Source organism: Schistocerca cancellata, chromosome 1 (assembly GCF_023864275.1).
Source record: "Schistocerca cancellata isolate TAMUIC-IGC-003103 chromosome 1, iqSchCanc2.1, whole genome shotgun sequence".
Lineage (NCBI taxonomy): Eukaryota > Metazoa > Arthropoda > Insecta > Orthoptera > Acrididae > Schistocerca > Schistocerca cancellata.
Window position 1 is genome coordinate 643,385,331 of NC_064626.1, and position 21,704 is coordinate 643,407,034.

A 21,704-nucleotide genomic window follows, 5' to 3' on the forward strand; every position below is an offset into this window, starting at 1 on the left:
GGATGAATTTGAGGAAGGGAAGAGTGAGCAGGTAGCAAATTTCATCATGCTTCCAACCACGGAAATGTATACCATGTGTCTTGGCTTTTTAAGAACATCACCACACTTAAACTGCAATTCACTTGGAGCAGTTGTAGTCGGAACTAAAACTGAACAAATACTCCACAGTATACATTTATATGGGAGAAATTAATGCTAACTTTTCAAAAGCAGCATAACAAATGAAACATGTGCTTCAACTATGGCCCTAAAGCTGCTATTGATCAACAGCACTGCTAATTTTGAAGGTTGACTACAGTGTTAAATTCAAAGTGGTACGAATTCTGCTGATTCAGTTGTAAGTTGCCGGAGAGGATTTTAGTGTATAGATTCAACTTCTTGAAAGTGGTGTTCATCCCAAAGAGCAAATAAATTATTTCAGTATTAGTATGAAGACTGGTTTGCATAGTAGACTTCTGTCAGATTGTGAGTGAAATTAGCCCAAGAAAAATCTTATCTGTCTTAAACATTCACCATTTACATCAAATAGTTTTGCTTATTGTATATTTGTCATAACAAACTAACTTTTGGATTGGGCTCATATCTTTTTACCAACAAAAAAGAATTCTATTTCATTTTACAAATTTGAATAAATAGATATGTCACAATTAAAAGTAATTGGGTGCCTGAGTGATGGACACAGCATCTCCAAGGTAGCGATGAATTGGGAATTTTCCCATGTGACCATTTCATGAGTGAGTGTACCTTGAGCAATCCAGTAAAACATCAAATCTTAAACATCGTTGTGGCCAGAAAAAGATCCAGCAAAAATGGGACCAACGATGACTGAAGAGAATCATTCAACACGACAGAAGCGCAATCCTTCTGCAAACTGCTGCAGATTTCAATGCTGGGCCATCAATAAGTGTCAGCATGAGAACCGTTCAACAAAATATCATCGATACGGCCTACCCACTCGTGTACCCTTGACGACTGCATGACCTAAAGCTTTACACCTTGATTGGCCCATCAACACCGACGTTTGACTGTTAATGACTGAAAACAAGTTGCCTGGTCAGACGAGTCTCATTTCAAATTGTATTGAGTGGATTGACATGCAGTTATGGATACAACCTCATGAATCCATGGACCCCGCAAGTCAGCAGGGGAATGTTCAAGCTGGTAGAGGCTTTGTAATGGTGTGGGGCATGTGCAGTTGGAGTTATATGGGACCTCTGATATGACTCTGACAGGTGACACGTATGTAAGCATCCTGTCTGGTCACCTTCATCCATTCGTGTCCATTGTGCATTCCGACCAACACCCCACACATCCAGAATTGCTACAGAGTGGCTCGAACACTCTTCTGAGTTAAAACACTTCCACCGGCCACCAAACTCCCCAGACATGTACATTATTGAGCATATCTGGGATGCCTTGCAACATGCTGTTCAGTAGAGATTTCCTCCCCCTTGCACTCTACGGATTTATGGACAGGCCTACAGGATTCATGGTGACAGTTCCCTCCAGCACTACTTCAGATATTAGTCGAGTCTATGCCACATCATGTTGCATCACTTCTGCGTGCTCATGAGGGCTCCACATGATGTTAGGCAGGTGTAACAGATTTTTGGGCTACTCAGTGTATTTAAGAGACAATCTGAGCAGCCCTCTTAAACTGTTCACAGATGATGCTGCCATTTGCATTCTTATAAAGTCACCAGATGGTAAAAGCCAATTTACAAAACGATTTAGACAAGATATCTGTATGAGACGAAAAGTAGTCCATGGAATTTCAATTCATGATAAATCACACAAATCTAAAGGCTGTGAATTCAACTAAATACTGAGGTATTACAGTTATGAATAATTTATATTTGAATGATTACATAGATAATGTGGTGAGGAAAGCAAACCTGAAACTGTAAATTATTGGCAAAGCAATTTGAAAATGCAACAGGTTTACTAAAGAGGCTGTATACACTACAATTGCCTGTCCTTTTGTGGAGTATTGTTGCACCATACAGGATCCGCATCTGATAAAGACTGACGGAGGACATCGAAAAAGTTCAGAGAAGGGCAGCTCGTTTTGTATTATTGCAAAGTAGGGGAGAGCGTGCCATGGATATAGTATGCATATTGGGGTAACAGTCATTAAAACAATGGTGTTTTTCACTGCAGCAAGATGTTCTCATGTAGTTTCAATTTCCAACTTCCTTCTCCGAACGCTTATTAGGAGCAACCTTTCATTTTAAAAACAGCATAGTGTACAGTACCACCGTTGCTATCGACCGTTGTATCGACCTTCGTATTGTACAGGCTTTCGTATGTTTTGCGTAGAACAGCTTACCGTCAGTGAGAGAGCACCACGAGTTCCTGCTGCTAATAAGGCTAGTACACTGTTTATTACATATGTTTATGAGTTTCAAACAGGAGCGAGTTCAGAAATGGATAGGCACTGTGATTGCTGTGTACAGATGCGAGCTGAGTTGGTGACTCTTCGCTCACGGCTCCAGGCAGTGTTGGTTTCCGTCACACAGCTTGAGGCTGCTGCCAAGGGGCACACTGTGGGGGGTCGGGCATGGGGATGCGAGGGACGTCAGGTGCAACCCACGTGTCCCCCGATTGATACACTGCTGTGGCCGCCCAAGGTATTGCCTGCTCTGAGGTTGACCCCTCACCCGTGGTCGAGTGGGAGACCATTCCAGAGTCTGGCAGGCAGCGAAAGACTTTCCATGGGGCCGATCGTAGGGCCTCCCCAGTTCGTTTGACGAACAGGTTTCTGGTGTTATCTGTGGTGGATGAAGTTTCTGAGCCAGATGCAGTCATCTACCCTGTTCCAGAGGAAGCTTCTTGGCCCACAAGGTCTGGGCCTTTACAGAGGGTGGTTTGCTGGTAGTTGGGAGCTCCAAGATTACGCACATAATGGGGCCACTTAGGAAGATGGCTGCCAAGGACGAGAAGGAAGCCAGTTTGCACTCTGTGTGCATACAGGGGGGAGTTATTCCGAATGTGGAAAGGGTGCTTCCAGATGCCATGAAGAGTACTGGGTGCATCCAACTGCAGGTGGTAGCCCATGTCGGTACCAATGATGTGTGTCGCTTTGGATGGAAGGAGATTCTCTCTGGTGTCGGGCAGCTAGCGAAAATGGTAAAAACTGCCCGTCTTGCTTCCGAGATTGTTTTACCAACCTCTCGACTCAGTTATTAAACACGTTTTTCCGAAATGCCTTCACCAAAGAAAACGAAGTAAATATTCCCGAATTCCAATCAAGAACAACTGCAAAGATGAGAAACATAGAAGTAGATATCCTCAGTGTAGCAAAGCAGCTTAAATCACTTAATAAAGGCAAGGCTTCTGGTCCAGATGGTATACCATTGATGTTCCTTTCAAAGTATGCAGATGCAATTGCTGCATATTTAGCAATTATATACAACTGCTTGCTCACAGAAAGTTCCATACCTAAAGACTGGAAAGGTGCTCAAGTCACACCTATACACGAAAAGGGAAATAGGAGTAATCTGCTGAATTACAGGCCCATATCACTAATGTTGATTTGCTGCAGGGTTTTGGAACATATACTGTATTGGAACATTATGAAGTACCTCGAAGAAAACGATTTACTAACGCATAGTCAGCACGGATTCAGAAAATATCATTCTTACAGAACACAACTAGCTCTTTACACTCATGAAGTAATGATTACTATCGACAGAGGATGTCAAAATGACTCCATATTTTTAGATTTTCAGAAGACTTTCGACACCATTCCTCACAAGTGTCTTCTAACCAAACTGTGTGCCTATGGAATATCACCTCAGTTGTGTGACTGGATTCGTGATTTCCTGTCAGAGAGGTCACAGTTCATAGTAATAGACAGAATGTCATAGAGTAAAACAGAAGTAATATCTGGCATTCCCGAAGGAAGTGTTATAGGCCCTCTATTGTTCCTGATCCATTTAAACGACATAGGAGACAATCTCAGTAACCCTCTAACCCTCTTAGTGTGTTTGCAGATGATGCTGTCATTTACTGTCTCGTAAAGTCATCAGATGACCAAAATGAATTGCAAAATGATTTAGATAAGATATCTGTATGGCATGAAAAGTGGCAATTGACCCTGAATAAAGAAAAGTGTGAAGTTATTCACATGAGTACTAAAAGAAATCCACTAAATTTCGATTAAGTGATAAGTCACGCAAATCTGAAGGCTGTAAATTCAACTATATACTAAGGGATTACAATTACAAATAACCTAAATTGGAACGATCTCATAGATAATGTGGGTAGAGCAAACCAAAAACTGTGATTCATTGGCAGAACACGTAGAAGGTCCAACAGATCTAATAAAGAGACTGCTTGCACTACACATGTCCACCCTATTCTGGAGTATTGCTGTGCAGTGTAGGATCTGTATTAAGTGGGACTGACGGATGATATCGGAAAAGTTCAAAGGAGGGCGGCTTGTTTTGTATTATCACAAAATAGAGGATATAATGCCACAGACATGATACGTGAATTGAAGTGGCAATCATTAAAACAAAAGCATTTTTCGTTGTGATGGGATCTTCTCATGAAGTTTGAATTACCAGTTTTCTCCTACGATTGCGAAAACATTCTATCGGCACCCACTTAGTTCAGGAGAAATGATCATCACGATAAAATAAGAGAAATCAGGGCTCGCACAGAAAAATTTTAAGTGCTTGTTTTTCTCATGCGCTGTTCGAGAGTGGAACGGTAGAGAGACAGCTTGCAGGTGGTTCTTTGAACCCTCTGCCAGGCACTTAATTGTTAATAACAGACTAATCACATAGATGTAGATGTAGATATATTTTGTTGGCGTCCACGTGCATAGGGAGAAATGATTGTCATAATAAAATAAGAGAAATCAGAGCTTGCATAAAAAGATTTAAGTGTTCATTTCTCCTGTGCACGGTTTGAGAGTGGAGTAGTGGGAAAACAGCTTGAGGATGGTTTGATGAACGCTCTGCCAGGCACTTGGTTGTGACTTGTGGAGTAACCATGTAAATGTAGATATGATGTATTCTGCTAGCTGAGCTGTTATTTAGGGGTTTAGCTCAGTTTCTCTTTCACTGTATTTTATTGTCTGAAGGTGCAATATTTTACTAAAATTTAATTTTCCAGACTCGTCATCATCTTCAGAGGAAGAACCTAGGAAGTCAAAAAACCCTAAAAAAAAGAAAAGGAAAAAGACTGCAGACAGTACAAAGAGACAAAAAACTTCTGCAAAAAAGAAGAAACATAGTAGATGAACGCCTGGAACAGTGGTGGATACTGTGAAGTGTGTAAAATTTGTTGTTGTGGATGAAATTGTTTTACAATTTTATATTCAGGGAGTTGTTTCAATGTAAGTCATCAGTGAAATGTGTGCACATACTGGAGCAAAGATTATTACTGCCACAACACACTTATACTTTTATTATTATTATATTAACAAAGATGTTAAGTTCGTAATAGAATAAAGTTGTAATATAATCTATGAATTCTTTGTAGTTTTGGAGTTAAGTACATTTTTGAATGTTTCTACACACACTTTCTCATTTTTATCTATTTTGCATGCTTCTGTCCATAATACATCAAATTTTTCCTCATCCAGTGCTGTTCCGGTTTTCTGGAACATTTCATAAATTTCTTGCTTGCATCTTGGCTGAAAGTTTTGGAAACAGATGTATGTATCACTTTCATATCAGAATTTAATGAAAATTTTCTTATATAGCATGATAGAAAATTTCAAATTGACACACACACACACACACACACACACACACACACACACACACACACTTACAGGTAAGCCAAGAAACCTTAGGCTCATGGAAATAACACTGTAAAACTTTTTGTTTATCTTATGGTAGGTAGCAAAACAGTAATGAAAATTCCTGTGTGAAACTGAGCGTAAAATAAGGGAAAGGCAACTACTCACCTATGGTGGACTGATGCGTAAGAGCATAGAAACACACAATGGCAAACAATATTTACAATACCTTTCAACCTCTTGCTCTTTTCTAATAAAGGTACACACAACCACACCCAAAAAGACAGCTAAACATATGTTCTCACAGTTGGAGAGAGATTGATTATTCATTATTGAAAGCAGTTTTCCTGGAGTGATAAGGTGGGGAGGGGATAGAGAAGGACACTTGAAGCAAGGAGGAGTAGTGGGATAGACTGAGGCAAGTCTTTTGAGAGATGATGCAGGAGCTGCACAGTGAGACAAAAGGAATTTCAAACATATGCCTTACTCTCTGAAATCCTTTCACCTTGTTGAGCAGCCACTGAGTCATTGTCATCTGTTGAAGACCTGCCTTGCTCTGCCCTCTAACTCTCCTTGCTTCGTACATCCTTCTCTACCCTATCCCCAGCTCCATCAGCCCAGGCAACTGTTGTCAATAATTGATGATCAGCCTCAGCGCAGGAGTGTTCATACATACATTTGGGTGTCTGTGAAGTTGTGTGTATGACGGTATGTGCTTTCACTAGAAAAAGAGCAAGAGCTTGAAAGCTAGTGTGAATACTGTTTGTTTTTATGTTTTTCTATGTTCTGAACATCAGTCCATTATAGATGAGTGGTTGCATTTCCTTTGTGTTACTTATGGTAACTCCCCCCCCCCCCCCCCCCCCAATGAATCATGGACCTTGCCATTAATGGGGAGGCTTGCGTGCCTCAGTGATACAGATAGCCATACCGTGGGTGCAACCACAATGGAGGGGTATCTGTAGAGAGGCCAGACAAATGTGTGGTTCCTGAAGAGGGGCAGCAGCCTTTTCAGTAATTGCAGGGTCAACAGTCTGGATGATTGACTGATCTGGCCTTGTAACACTAACCAAAAAGGCCTTGCTGTGTGGATACTGTGAACAGCTGAAAACAAGGGGAAACTACAGCTATAATTTTTCCAGAGGGCATGCAGCTTTACTGTGTAGTTAAATGATGATGGCGTCGTATTGGGTAAAATATTCTGGAGGTAAAATAGTCCCCCCTTCGGATCGCCGGGCAGGGACTACTCAAGAGGACGTCGTTATCAGGAGAAAGAAAACTCGAGTTCTATGGATTGGAGCATGGAATGTCAGATCCCTTAATCGAACAGGTAGGTTAGAAAATTTAAAAAGGGAAATGGATAGGTTAAAGTTAGATATAGTCTGAATTAGTGAAGTTCAGTGGCAGGAGGTACAAGACTTTTGGTCAGGTGAAGACAGGGTTATAAATACAAAATGAAATGGGGGCAATGCAGGAGTAGATTAAATAATGAATAAAAAAAATAGGAGTGCGGGTAAGCTACTACAAACAGCATAGTGAACGCATTATTGTGGCCAAGATAGACACGAAGCCTACGCCTACTACAGTAGTACAAGTTTATATGCCAACTAGCTCTGCAGACGACGAAGAAATTGATGAAATGTATGATGAGATAAAAGAAATTATTCAGATAGTGAAGGGAGACGAAAATTTAATAGTCATGGGTGACTAGAATTCGATAGTAGAAAAAGGGAGAGAAGGAAACATAGTAGGTGAATATGGATTGCCTACTGCCCATAGGAAAATTAATGAGACCGTTGGACAAAAGAGAACCAGTTGTATGAATATCAAGAGCTCAGATGGAAACCCAGTTCTAAGCAAAGAAGGGAAAGCAGAGAGGTGGAAGGAATATATAGAGGGTTTATACAAGGGCGATGTTCTTGAGGACAATATTATGGAAATGGAAGAGGATGTAGATGAAGATGAAATGGGAGATACGATAACTGTGTGAAGAGTTTGACAGAGCACTGAAAGACCTGAGTCGAAACAAGGCCCCGGGAGTAGAAAACATTCCATTAGAACTACTGATGGCCTTGGGAGAGACAGCCCTGACAAAACTCTACCATCTGGTGAGCAAGATGTGTGAGACAGGCGAAATACTGTCAGACTTCAAGAAGAATATAATAATTCCAATCCCAAAGAAAGCAGGTGTTGACAGATGTGAAAATTACCGTGCTATCAGTTTAATAAGTCAAGGCTGCAAAATAGTACCGCGAATTTTTTACAGATGAATGGAAAAACTGGTAGAAGCCAACCTTGGTGAAGATCAGTTTGGATTCCGTAGAAATATTGGAACACGTGAGGCAGTACTGTACCTGCAACTTATCTTAGAAGATAGATTAAAGAAAGGCAAACCCACGTTTCAAGCATTTGTAAACTTAGAGGAAGCTTTTGACAGTGTTGACTTAAATACTGTCATTCAAATTCTGAGGGAGGCAGGGGTCAAATACAGGGTGCAAAAGGCTGTTTACAATTTGTATAGAAACCAGATGGCAGTTATAAGAGTCGAGGGGCATGAAAGGGAAGCAGTGGTTGGGAAGGAGGTGAGAGAGGGTTGTAGCCTATCCCCAATGTTATTCAATCTGTATACGGAGCAAGCAGTAAAAAAAACAAAAGAAAAATTCGGAGTAGGAATTAAAATCCATGGAGAAGAAATAAAAACTTTGAGGTTCGCCGATGACATTGTAACTCTGTCAGAGACAGCAAAGGACTTGGAAGAGCAGTTGTACGGAATGGACAGTGTCTTGAAAGGAGGATATAAGATGAACATAAACAAAAGCAAAACGAGGATAATGGAATGTAGTCGAATTAAATCGGGTGATGCTGAGGGAATTAGAATATGAAATGAGACACTTAAAGTAGTAAAGGAGTTTTGCTATTTGGGGAGTAAAATAACTGATGATGGTCGAAGTAGAGAGGATATAAAATGTAGACTGGCAATGGCAAGGAAAGCGTTTCTGAAGAAGAGAAATTTGTTAACATCGAGTATAGATTTAAGTGTCAGGAAGTTGTTTCTGAAAGTATTTGTATGGAGTGTAGCCATGTATGGAAGTGAAACATGGACGATAAATAGTTTGGAGAAGAAGAGAATAGAAGCTTTCAAAATGTGGCGCTACAGAAGAATGCTGAAGATTAGATTGGTAGATCACATAATTAATGAGGAGGTATTGAATAGGATTGGGGAGGAGTTTATGGCACAACTTGACTAGAAGAAGGGATCGGTTGATAGGAAGTGTGCTGAGGCATCAAGGGATCACCAGTTTAGTATTGGAGGGCAGCGTGGAGAGTAAAAATCGTAGAGGGAGACCAAGAGTTGAATACACTAAACAGATTCAGAAGGATGTAGGTTGCAGTAGGTACTGGGAGATGAAGCAGCTTGCACAGGATAGAGTAGCATGGAGAGCTGCATCAAACCAGTCTCAGGACTGAAGACCACAACAACAACAACAACAACATGGTGGTGTAATGATACAGGAAATGATATTCAGAATGTGACTCATTTCCATTTCTTTAAGGAAGTGATTTATAGATGAAATGATACTGAGAAAATGTAAATCATTTCCACTTTTTAAGATACTGGTTTGATTATTTGGTATAGGGACCAGAATGAGGGTGATCAACTTTTCAGTAGGACACTTGATACCTAAGAAAGAATTTTCAAATCAGTTGTAGAATATTTTATACTACTATACAGAATTAAATGTGTATTGGAATGCATATTTTGTCAGACTAATACGTGCATTAAGAGACTACCTAAGAAGTTAGCACTGTTCCATTATGATTCACACTCGGTTTTGGTGGGTAATTTAAAAGGTGATGCCTATTAGAAATTAATGGGAATAACACTGATGAAGAAACCGAAACATAGTAAACAGGACTGATTCACTGAAATTCTGTGGACTGAATAGCCGGCTGGTGTGGCCGTGCGGTTCTAGGCGCTTCAGTCTGGAACCGCTTGACCGCTACAGTCGCAGTTCGAATCCTGCCTCGGGCATGGATGTGTGTGATGTCCTTAGGTTAGTTAGGTTTAAGTAGTTCTAAGTTCTAGGGGACTGATCATCACAGATGTTAAGTCCCATAGTGCTCAGAGCCATCTGAACCATTTTTGTGGAGTGAATAATTATAAAATCCTTATCTTGTGGGTAAAACAATACCAAACAATTAAATAATGAAGAAACAAAATTTTTTGGACTTGGCTTCCGGTATGAAAGGCATATACTTGAGCAGAAAGACATTATAAAAAATCTTTGTCACTGTATAAAGAGTTAGTAAGTGGCTGTTCTAGATGTAGTGTCACAAAAAATAGCATTGCTGTCACCAAGTGGATGAGTGTCCAGACAAAGGAAAATGAGTAAATATTGACAGTAACATTCAGGACCCTTCTATTGTTGACCCAGAAGATGCATATGCAAACGTCATTACCTTCTCTGGTTTCATATCATGGGGAAGAATGGGCTGCCATTTCTCCACAGACATTCAGATACTTCACTGAAAATTTTGTCAGCAGAGTTCAACACCCTGTGCTAAAGTCCACTGAGTGGTGTCCAGATACATTTTGATCAGAAAGAGTGTGTGTGTGTGTGGGGGGGGGGGGGGGGGGGGGCTCAAAATCAGAAGTGTACTGAATGTTGCTGTCAATATTACTCTCTTCCGTTGTCTGGATGCTCATCCACACACACACACACACGCACACACACACACACACACACACACACACACACACACACACACATTATGTTATGTTTTCTGCCATTCACTCTACAGAAACAGTTACTATTACTCATCTTTTAACAAGATAAAGACAGATGTTTCTCTGATGGTCTCCAAGAAAAATTTGTGGAAATGTGAAATTTTTGGTATTGGGTAGCCACACAACATATAGTGAAGCTGTAGTGAGCCCTGTATGTCACTGCAACATTACTAATTGTAAAACAGTATTTTAACACACATATAAGACTAGTATTTACCTGGAGTTTCAGTTGTAATGGAATTAATTTTCATGCTTAAAGTACTTTGCAGTGACAGCCTTAATTAGTGAAAGGCATCTCACTTCGGGAAAATATCAGTTTACAAGTGCTGCTGTCCAGAATTCTGTTAGTTTGGACTCTGAACAACAGTGACTTAAAGTGTTCCCCTGAACTAGTCATAGCAAATGCATAACTGCAATTTGGGCTGTAATTGTAGTGACTTGAACTGTAATCAGTGTATAAAAATGTGTGATTTAGATTACACATCACTGTTTGGAGGTAAATGTCTTTAGGGAACAGTAATAAATTGCAATTGGCAATGCAGTTATGTCAAAATATCATCAGTGAATTACATGTGGCAACACCACTGCAAATGTCAGCAAAATGCAACACACTCTGAAACAAATAAAATGGATTTTAAATGAATCTCATGAGACAAAAATGTTGTTGAGAAATTTAACCACAAAAAAGTCATGATGTACCACAAAATTAAAAAGAAAAAATTGTGAATGCAATATTATCTGAATAATTAGAAAATTCTGTTTCAAAATTATAGTTCATTTCTATTATTATATCACTTGCAGTTGAAAAAGAAAAAAGAAAGAAGTACTCATCTAGCTCTCTTAAGAATTTTCTAGTATTTTGAAATAAGTAAGTTTTACACACCTTCAGCATATCTCCACAGTTTAAACCATGCAGTATGTATATTGATGGAGAGATGAGAGATCTGACAGTTGATCCACTACATTGATCTCCAAGGTCTGTCTCACACTTTTCAGGCTCTTGCCCTAGTGATGGGAAGGGCCATGAAAACAAAATATGTAACTAATTTAATGAATTTTCAAAACAATTGACAAAAGAATTAGATGATGCTCTAACTTTTTGTCATAGAATACAGTGTAATTTTAATTTTAATTGAGGTTAAAAGTGAAACACTGCGTTAGAGATAGAGGAAGTAACAAGAGAGAAGGGAAAAATACAAGTAAATGTACATTGGTGATACATCTTTGATGAAAGAATGCACTGTGATAAATCTTCATTTGTTATAATTTCTCTAACTCATCAGCTAATTGGATTATATTTTGTTCAACTGTGCAGGAATTAACCCCTTATGCCAAGTGTCAGAATTTGTATCCTATCAATGCTGTGCTAATAATTGGAAGGTTACCTGTTTTCGACCATGAGTGCCAGTAGGTGCTGATTCTGTTTTAAACACCAGGTTTTCAATTAGTTTGAAACAATTTTACATTTCTGTGTTACTTTCCAAATCAGACTAAGCGAGTTGCTACAGCAGTTAAGTCATTGGACCCACAATATGAGGAGCAAATTGAAATCCTCTGGCTATCCAGGTTAATGTTGTCAATGATTTCTCTAAACTGATTAAGGAGAATGCCAGGGTGTTCATTCATTTGAAATGTACATGGTCAATTTTCTTTCCCATTTTTGTAGCGTCTCTACCTCCTCAGTAATCTGTATTATATACTCCATGCTATGGGATAAGTGATAAGCTAGATTTAGATTTTTCATGACTTTCTTAATTTACTTAAGGTTAACACTGGGATGGTCCCTTCCTGCCAAAGCTGATTTCCTAATCCCGTCTTTTCCATTCCGAATGTGTTGGCCCATCTCTAAATGACCCCCTGTATCACTGACTCTAGCTCATGTTTTCTTAAACTGAGTTCAAATCGGTTGATACCAGTAGTTCCTGCTTATGAGGGCAGTTCAATAAGTAATGCAACACATTTTTTTTCTGAAACAGGGGTTGTTTTATTCAGCATTGAAATACACCAGGTTATTCCCCAATCTTTTAGCTACATAACACTATTTTTCAACGTAATCTCCATTCAATGCTACGGCCTTACGCCACTTTGAAATGAGGGCCTGTATGCCTGCACGGTACCATTCCACTGGTCGATGTCGGAGCCAACGTCGTACTGCATCAATAACTTCTTCATCATCCGCATAGTGCCTCCCACGGATTGCGTCCTTCATTGGGCCAAACATATGGAAATCCGACGGTGCGAGATCGGGGCTGTACGGTGCATGAGGAAGAACGGTCCACTGAAGTTTTGTGAGCTCCTCTTGGGTGCGAAGACTTGTGTGAGGTCTTGCGTTGTCATGAAGAAGGAGAAGTTCGTTCAGATTTTTGTGCCTACGAACACGCTGAAGTCATTTCTTCAATTTCTGAAGAGTAGCACAATACACTTCAGAGTTGATCGTTTGACCATGGGGAAGGACATCGACCCCTTCAGCGTCCCAGAAGACTGTAACCATGACTTTACCGGCTGAGGGTATGGCTTTAAACTTTTTCTTGGTAGGGGAGTGGGTGTGGCGCCACTCCATTGATTGCCGTTTTGTTTCAGGTTCGAAGTGATGAACCCATGTTTCATCGCCTGTAACAATCTTTGACAAGAAATTGTCACCCTCAGCCACATGATGAGCAAGCAATTCCGCACAGATGGTTCTCCTTTGCTCTTTATGGTGTTCGGTTAAACAACGAGGGACCCAGCGGGAACAAACCTTTGAATATCCCAACTGGTGAACAATTGTGACAGCTCTACCAACAGAGATGTCAAGTTGAGCACTGAGTTGTTTGATGGTGATCCGTCGATCATCTCGAACGAGTGTGTTCGCACGCTCCGCCATTGCAGGAGTCACAGCTGTGCACGGCCGGCCCGCACGCGGGAGATCAGACAGTCTTGCTTGACCTTGCGGCGATGATGACACACGCTTTGCCCAACGACTCACCGTACTTTTGTCCACTGCCAGATCACCGTAGACATTCTGCAAGCGCCTATGAATATCTGAGATGCCCTGGTTTTCCGCCAAAAGAAACTCGATCACTGCCCGTTGTTTGCAACGCACATCCGTTACAGACGCCATTTTAACAGCTCCGTACAGCGCTGCCACCTGTCGGAAGTCAATGAAACTATACGAGACGAAGCAGGAATGTTTGAAAATATTCCACAAGAAATTTCCGGTTTTTTCAACCAAAATTGGCCGAGAAAAAAAAATGTGTTGCATTACTTATTGAACTGCCCTCGTAGATCATCAATTGGAAGCCTGCACATGTGAATCGCTGCTACCAGAAAAATCATTTATAATTGCTACAGTGTCTGGATTCACACTGGGAAGCTTTCAGATAATGTTGTAAAAATGTGAGTCTTCATTACATCTCTTAGAAAACAAATGATAACCTGTGGAGATTTTAATATTAATTTTCTGGAAGATTAAAATGAAATTTTCTGTAGTTAATATTTATCAAGTTATCTGATTTCAATGAAGTGGTATCAGGGACAACACCTAGAGGACTTACTGAATAGACAGCAGAAATGATCAAGGCAGTCGTACAGGAAACATACTGGAGGTTTGTGAATGTATGCTTTCCCGGTGTATACAGCTGGCGAAGAGTTCTCGGGCTTCCAGCCAGGTGGCAGTGTCTTCAAACTGCGATGTTTCGACAAGTGACATACTCGTCATCTTCTGGCAAAGTGCCGAGACTTTGCGGTTGCTGGTCCCTTTATACCTGCGGCGTGCCCCCCACCACCTGGCCGCAGGAGGCTGAATCCAGATGAGCCGGTGGGCGGGGTGGAGGGGGAAGTAGGTGCACCGTTCGTGTCTCCGTCAGAGCATTCCGGTCGCGTCTCGTGAGCTGGACGGTTCTTGGTGCGTTCCTGGCGTATTGCGGCTAATGCTGGATTCCAAGCCGCGCTCAGTTTATAACCTTCGTCCCTGTTCACAAGATTCTCGTGGACCCGTATTTCTATTGATTCTTTAATGACGTTGTCCCAATAGCTCCCGGCTCGGCACAGCACCCTGGTGTTCTCGAAATCAAAGGTGTGGTTTTCTTTGATGCAGATTTCTCTATCTGTCCAAGTCGGACATACCTGGTGTGTTCCTCACACCTTTTCAAGATGCAGTGCGGCGTTTGTCCAATGTACTGTACACCACATTCGCAGGCAATGCTGTATATACCAGGTGTGTTGAGTTTGAGTGGGTCTTTAGCTGAGCCCAGCATCTCTTTCGTCTTCGGCGGTGGTCGGAAGACAGTATTTATGTTTGATTTTCTCAGTAGCCTCCCGATTTTGGCTGATTTGGCCCCAAATATGGAAGAAAGGTGAGTCTCTTGTTAACTTCCTCTTCCTGAAATTTGTCAGCCTGTCTCCTCTTGAAGGCCCTACCAATCTGTGTATCACTGTACCCGTTTTTCCTAAATACCTCTCTACTGCCGATTCTGGACACTATCAACTCGCACAGTTATGGAATGGCCAAATACCTGGCGACACTATTAAAACCACTGGCGGGACACTGCAGTCATCACGTCAAAAACTCCACCGATTTTGTAAGAATACTGAAGGACATCTGAACACAGAGAGATGTCCTACTCGTGAGCTTTGACGTCACCTCCTTGTTCACGAAAGTACCTGTACAAGACGCCTTGACACTCCTTAATCAGCACTTCAAGCCTGAAACAGTGAAGCTCTTTGAATAAGCACTTACGATCACCTACTTCAAGTGCAATGGAGAGCATTATGAACAAACTGCTGACACTTGATGACACTTTCGTTATTTGGCAGCATGGCAGGCAGGCACTGGAGGAGTTTATGGACCACCTAAACGGCATACATGAGAATATCACCTTCACGATGGAAGTAGAAGAGAACGGCTGTATTCCATTCCTGGACATACTGATCAGGAAGAAAGCGGATGGCACGCTGGGCCATTCAGTATACAGAAAGAAGACGCACACAGACCTGTACCTCCATGCAACCAGCTGCCACCATCCGGCGCAATGCCAGTCAGTACTGACCACCTTGGTACATAGGGCATGTATCATTTGTGACAAAGAAAGCCTCTCAGACGAATTACACCACCTAAGAGAGTTATTTCGGAAAAATGGGTACAGTGAAACACAGATTGGTAGGGCCTTCAAGAGGAGACAGGCTGACAAATTTCATGAAGAGGAAGTTAACAAGAGACTCACCTTTCTTCCATATTTGGGGCCAAATCAGCCAAAATCGGGAGGCTACTGAGAAAATCAAACATAAACACCGTCTTCCGACCACCGCCGAAGACGAAAGAGCTGCTGGGCTCAGCTAAAGACCCACTCAAACTCAACACACCTGGTATATACAGCATTGCCTTCGAATGTGGTGTACAGTACATTGGACAAACGCAGTGCTGCATCTCGAAAAGGTGAGAGGAACACACCAGGCATGTCCGACTTGGGCAGATAGAGAAATCTGCTATAGCAGAACATAGCATCAAAGAAAACCACACCTTTGATTTCGAGAACACCAGGGTGCTGTGCCGAGCCGGGAGCTATTGGGACAGCATCATTAAAGAATCAATAGAAATACGGATCAATGAGAATCTTGTGAACAGGGACGAAGGTTATAAACTGAGCGTGGCTTGGAATCCAGCATTAGCCGCAATATGCCAGGAACGCACCAAGAACCGTCCAGCTCACCAGACGCGACCGGAATGCTCTGACGGAGACACGAATGGTGCACCCGCTTCCCCCTCCACCCCACCCGCTGGCTCCTCTGGATCCAGCCTCCTGCGGCCAGGTGGTGGGGGGGCACGCCGCAGGTATAAAGGGACCGGCATCCGCATTCACCAGAAGATGACGAGTATGTCACTCGTCGAAACGTCGCAGTTTGAAGACACCGCCACCCGGCTGGAAGCCCGAGAACTCTTTGCCAAACTGGAGGTTTTTATAGAATGGGTCAAATGTGAATTCCAAATTTAATTTATTTATAGATGGTTTTCCATCAATCTTTAATAGCTGCTTTCCCAATAAAACAATGAAGTACATTACTAATAATATATCAGAAAAACATGGTTTATGAATTGAATCAAAATATTTTGTGAAGAAAAGGAAATTGTTTGAAAAAGTTAGGGCAAATATAGAAGTAGTACTGATTTCATATTGTGAGAAATACTATGCTGCCTTAAGGAAAGTGATTAAAAATTGAAAAGATCTGTATGTAGAATCTCGAATCAATGATTCATTAAGTTAAAAGAAATCTGTATGGGCAGTAGTTAAAAAGAGAAAGCAGGAAATCAGTTAAAAATGTGAGGCCTCTATTATCAAAGCCAGTATATTAAATAATCACTACACTGAGTTAACTCAGAAGATTAGTACAGATAGTCCATGGAATAAAGCAATAAAATACATGTAAGAAGCATTTTTTCACACATAAAGTTGAATTATGACGACTCCAAGCTCTACAAGAAATTAAGAGTGTAGTTAACTTCCTCAAAATTAAAAACTCTTAATGAGTTGACTATATCACAAGTACTAAAACTGTGCTCTGTATATAAATGCATTTTTTTTATTCACATGTGCAACACATCACTATTGTAGGAAGTGTTTTCAGACAGACTGCAAAATTTAACATCAAATTTCAGGTAAAATACAGGATCATTGCTGCCACTATATTTCACTGCACAGCCTTCAGGTCATCTTCAGGTGTGTACTGATGAAAGTACACTGAGCTCCCCTGTTTAAAACTGCATATGTGGTATGCTCAGTTGTCACTATGCATGTACTGCTAGAGCACATGCACATATGCTGTATGTCTGTGCACTGCTGTGAGCGTTCTCCGTGATGAAAGCTCAGCTTTCTGGTATCAGATTGATTGTTTTCACATGGTGAAATTGCAGAACACCAAGTTTTCCTATATCAGGATTCCATACATCATGTAACTGGAAACTGTCATCCTGACTGATAAGGTCCTCAGACAGTTCTGTTTCAATGGTTCATTGATAATAGTGTTCAGAAGGTTTGAAAGTTCAAAATTTTTGTGTCTTTATTTCATCAAATAACCAGTAGAAATGTGTAGTGTTCTGTGACAGTAGATTTGCTAGCTTGGAGGAGGCGAGTATGCTTTGGTGTTCAGTGATGCACTCCTGAAAAGTGTTTATCATTTGCCCTTTATACAATTTGCCATACTCACATGGAATCTGTCTTGTACAGCTCTAAGTCATCTTTGACTGAACCCAGAAGTGCTGAGATTTTTGATAGAGAATGAAAGATCAATGTAATCTTACGTTTTCTGAGTACTCTGCCTATTTTCATGGAACCATTTTCAGTACAGGGCAGTTGGTTTGCTGTCTTGAAAGCCTCATTCTCTTATGCCTTGTATATGTTTGTAGCACTCCGCACCTGCTGAAATTAATGAGCTAGAGCTTCACAAGGCAGGTGTTTATAAGATTCCGTGTAAGTGTGGCATGTCATATATAGGTCAAGCAACGCACACTGTTTCAGAGGGCATCGTGGAACACCAAGTGAGCAAATCCACTATTGCATAATGCTGTATTTGTACTGGACCGTTCGGTGAAATACAATTAAACAAAAATTGCGCCTCATACTTACAAACTCTTCAAGCTCTGTTATCAATGAACCAGTGGAAAAACAACTGTCTGAGGACCGCATCAATCGAGACAGTGGTTTTCAGTTAGATAATGCATGGAATCTTGTTATAGATAAACTTCATGATCTGCGTAGCCAGCATCATTCTGCAGTTTACCGTGTGAATGCAGTCTGATGTCGATGAGATGGGCTTTTGTCACAGAGTGCACTCACAGTAGTGCCCAAACTTGCATGAGATGCACATGTGCTGTAGCAATGCATGTACAGTGATAACTGGGTACGATGCACATATGCCAGTGCAGTTTTAAAGAGGGGAGCTCAGTGTATTTTCGTTGGTACACGTTTGAAGATGGCTTGAAATATCTGCACCAAAATGTCATAGCAGGAAGTTATTGACATCCAGCAGTTCGTCCAAAATTTTGTGAAACAATCTATACGATGGGAAAGTTTTAAATGTCAGAGAATGATTTATGCTGTTGTCAGACCCCTTTACAGGAAAGGTAATAAGATGAATATTGAGAACCATAACACAGTTCTTTTAAAATAAGATACATAGCCATTCTCAATTTAGATTTACAAATGATGTCTCCACAGAACACACTATTTTTTCAGTTCACAAATATGATTACACTCAATTTAAATTACAAAATATTGCCAACTGCTATTTTCTGTAACCTGTCAAAAGCATTTAGTCCACAGTAATTTTAACAAGCAGCTCAAATGTTACACAGTCAGAGGTCTTGATGGTAACTAGTTTTCATCCTAACTAGAAGGGTGCTGAATGTTGATTTAAGAAACTCGGGGTGCGTGCATGATGAAACAGCATTTTCAGAATGGGAAATAGTCACTATATGTATACCACAGGGATCAATATTGAGTCTGCTCTTGTTCTTGTTATAAGAGGGAACTTCAAAAAGTAAGTGACACGTCCTTATGGCAGGTCAAATAAATTTTATCAACTTCTGAAATACACTTCAAATGACTCAGATAGATGACATTATTCTCAGCGTAGTCACAAGTTTCTGTAAACAATAGTCAAAAGGTTCTACCAACTGTTTGGTTCCTTAACAACAGATATCCACTTCTTGATCACAGAACCATTTGAGAACTGCTATGTGAAGATCCTCATCATCAGAAACTCTCTTTCCCCGATGCTCTTTCAGCTTGCCAAAAAGGAGGAGATCGTATGATTCAAGATCTGGGCTTCCCGATCAACATCACCCATGTCTGTATGACTTTGATCAAATTGTGGGCTCCATTTCACAACGCTGGATATGACATTACATTTAAGCCATATGCGACCAGAATTTCACCATAAATCAGTGTGCCATTTAGATGTTTTGCCCACAAGAATTGTATTGTCCCATGTAGTTCAGCTTTTAGAGTAGGTTTCCCAGTTGCTGTCCCATGTCAAACACACACTATGACGCACCTGTTATCCATACCACAGCTAAACTGTGTTTGCAGGTAATCAGAACATGTACATGCTTATGAAAATGTGCCACTCTTTGTGCAATGGTGTTAGGATGTGACAACATACAGATTGTCCCAGGAAAAATTGTCAGTATTCAGGGATATAACAGGAACGTTCATTCTAAGCAGGAAAGTCTTAGTAAACGTGGCCTCTAAAATGCATAACTTATGAGCTGTCAGCATTTCTTCATCTTTAATACTGTGAAAGGAACCTCTTCTACTGCAAGCTCTTTGCTTTCCATATTTTGAGAAGCGGTAGTATGGAGAAAAATAAGGAAAAAAAAATCCAGTAATCATGAGCTATAAAGTGCGTGCCGTAAGAGCTGTGAGCACTTGTTCATCTTCTCTGTTAAACACATCTCTTCACTGAACAAGTGCTCATAACTCTTAAGATATCGATTTTACAGCCCATTTTTACATGACTTTTTCTTCTTATTTTGGCCCATAAGACGTCCCAAAATATGGAAAGCAAAGAGCTTGCAACAGAAGAAATTTGGTTCACAGTATCTAAGATGAAGTAGTGCTCATAGCTCTTAAATTATGCGTTTTAGAACCCAAGTTTACTAGACATTTTTGCTTTAAATGATCATTCCTGTTATATCCTGGATATAGGATATCTATCTCCTGAGACACCCATATAACTTACTTTCTGAATTCCCTGTGTATATTATAGTATCACTTCATAACCTGCATTATCGCTTTCACCTGCGAGAGCGCAGCATTGTAAATAACATCATTGGCTTTTTAGCGTTCCATGATTTTTAACACACTTGTATATTCCATGACTTTCCCAATGTTTTTTTTTTTTTCCCTCCTGAGTTAGACTTGACTACGGAAGGACATATTTCAAAGAAGTTGTACTTCTATTGTTAAAAAAAGAGATGACAGCTGCCATTGCTGCGAGATATAAGAAAATATTAATTTTTGTCAGTATATGCTCTTGTAAGAAGATGAATATATACTGTTATAGTTGAGCACTGAGAAGAACGTTCTTGTTGTTGTTGTTGTTGTTGTTGTTGTTGTGGTCTTCAGTCCTGAGACTGGTTTGATGAAGCTCTCCATGCTACCCTATCCTGTGCAAGTTTCTTCATCTCCCAGTACCTACTGCAACCTACATCCTTCTGAATCTGCTTAGTGTATTCATCTCTTGGTCTCCCTCTACGATTTTTACCCTCCACACTGCCCTCCAATGCTAAATTTGTGATCCCTTGATGCCTCAGAACATATCTTACCAACCAGTCCCTTCTTATCGTTAAGTTGTGCCACAAACTCCTCTTCTCCCCAATTTTATTCAATACCTCCTCATTAGTTATATGATCTACCCATCTAATCTTCAGCATTCTTCTGTAGCACCACATTTCGAAAGCTTCTATTCTCTTCCTGTCCAAACTATTTATCGTCCATGTTTCACTTCCATACATGGCTGCACTCCATACAAATACTTTCAGAAATGACTTCCCGACACTTAAATCTATACTCGATGTTAACAAATTTCTCTTCTTCAGAAACGCTTTCCTTGCCATTGCCAGTCTACATTTTATATCCTCTCTACTTCGACCATCATCAGTTATTTTGCTCCCCAAATAGCAAAACTCCTTTACTACTTTCAGTGTCTCATTTCCTAATCTAATTCCCTCAGCATCACCCGACTTAATTCGACTACATTCCATTATCCTCGTTTTGCTTTTGTTTATGTTCATCTTATATCCTCCTTTCAAGACACTGTCCATTCCTTTCAACTGCTCTTCCAAGTCCTTTGCTGTCTCTGACAGAATTACAATGTCATCGGCGAACCTCAAAGTTTTTATTTCTTCTCCATGGATTTTAATACCTACTCCGAATTTTTCTTTTGTTTCCTTTACTGCTTGTTCAATATACAGATTGAATAACATCGGGGAGAGGCTACAACCCTGTCTCACTCCCTTCCCAACCACTGCTTCCCTTTCATGCCTCTCGACTCTTATAACTGCCATCTGGTTTCTGTACAAATTGTAAATAACCTTTCACTCCCTGTATTTTTCCCCTGCCACCTTTAGAATTTGAAAGGGAGTATTCCAGTCAACATTGTCAAAAGCTTTCTCTAAGTCTACAA

The 21,704-nt window shown here is 40.6% G+C and overlaps 2 protein-coding genes across 2 annotated transcripts in view; one reads left to right on the plus strand and one right to left on the minus strand.

The window, feature by feature from the left end:
• LOC126183356 (pre-mRNA-splicing factor CWC22 homolog) overlaps positions 1 to 5,483 on the plus strand; it is a 135,218-nt gene extending 129,735 nt beyond the window's left edge. Inside the window, exon 10 of the mRNA XM_049925272.1 lies at positions 5,125 to 5,483. Within this exon, the coding sequence (XP_049781229.1) occupies positions 5,125 to 5,252 (128 nt within the window). The 3' untranslated portion in view covers positions 5,253 to 5,483. The remainder of the gene's footprint in view (positions 1 to 5,124) is intronic.
• Positions 5,476 to 21,704, minus strand: part of LOC126183362 (EF-hand domain-containing family member B) — a 395,037-nt gene continuing 378,808 nt past the window's right edge. The window contains exons 9-10 of the mRNA XM_049925285.1: positions 11,428 to 11,549; positions 5,476 to 5,647 (exon numbers count right to left, since the gene is read on the minus strand). Of these exons, the coding sequence (XP_049781242.1) occupies positions 5,477 to 5,647; positions 11,428 to 11,549 (293 nt within the window). The 3' untranslated portion in view covers position 5,476. The remainder of the gene's footprint in view (positions 5,648 to 11,427; positions 11,550 to 21,704) is intronic.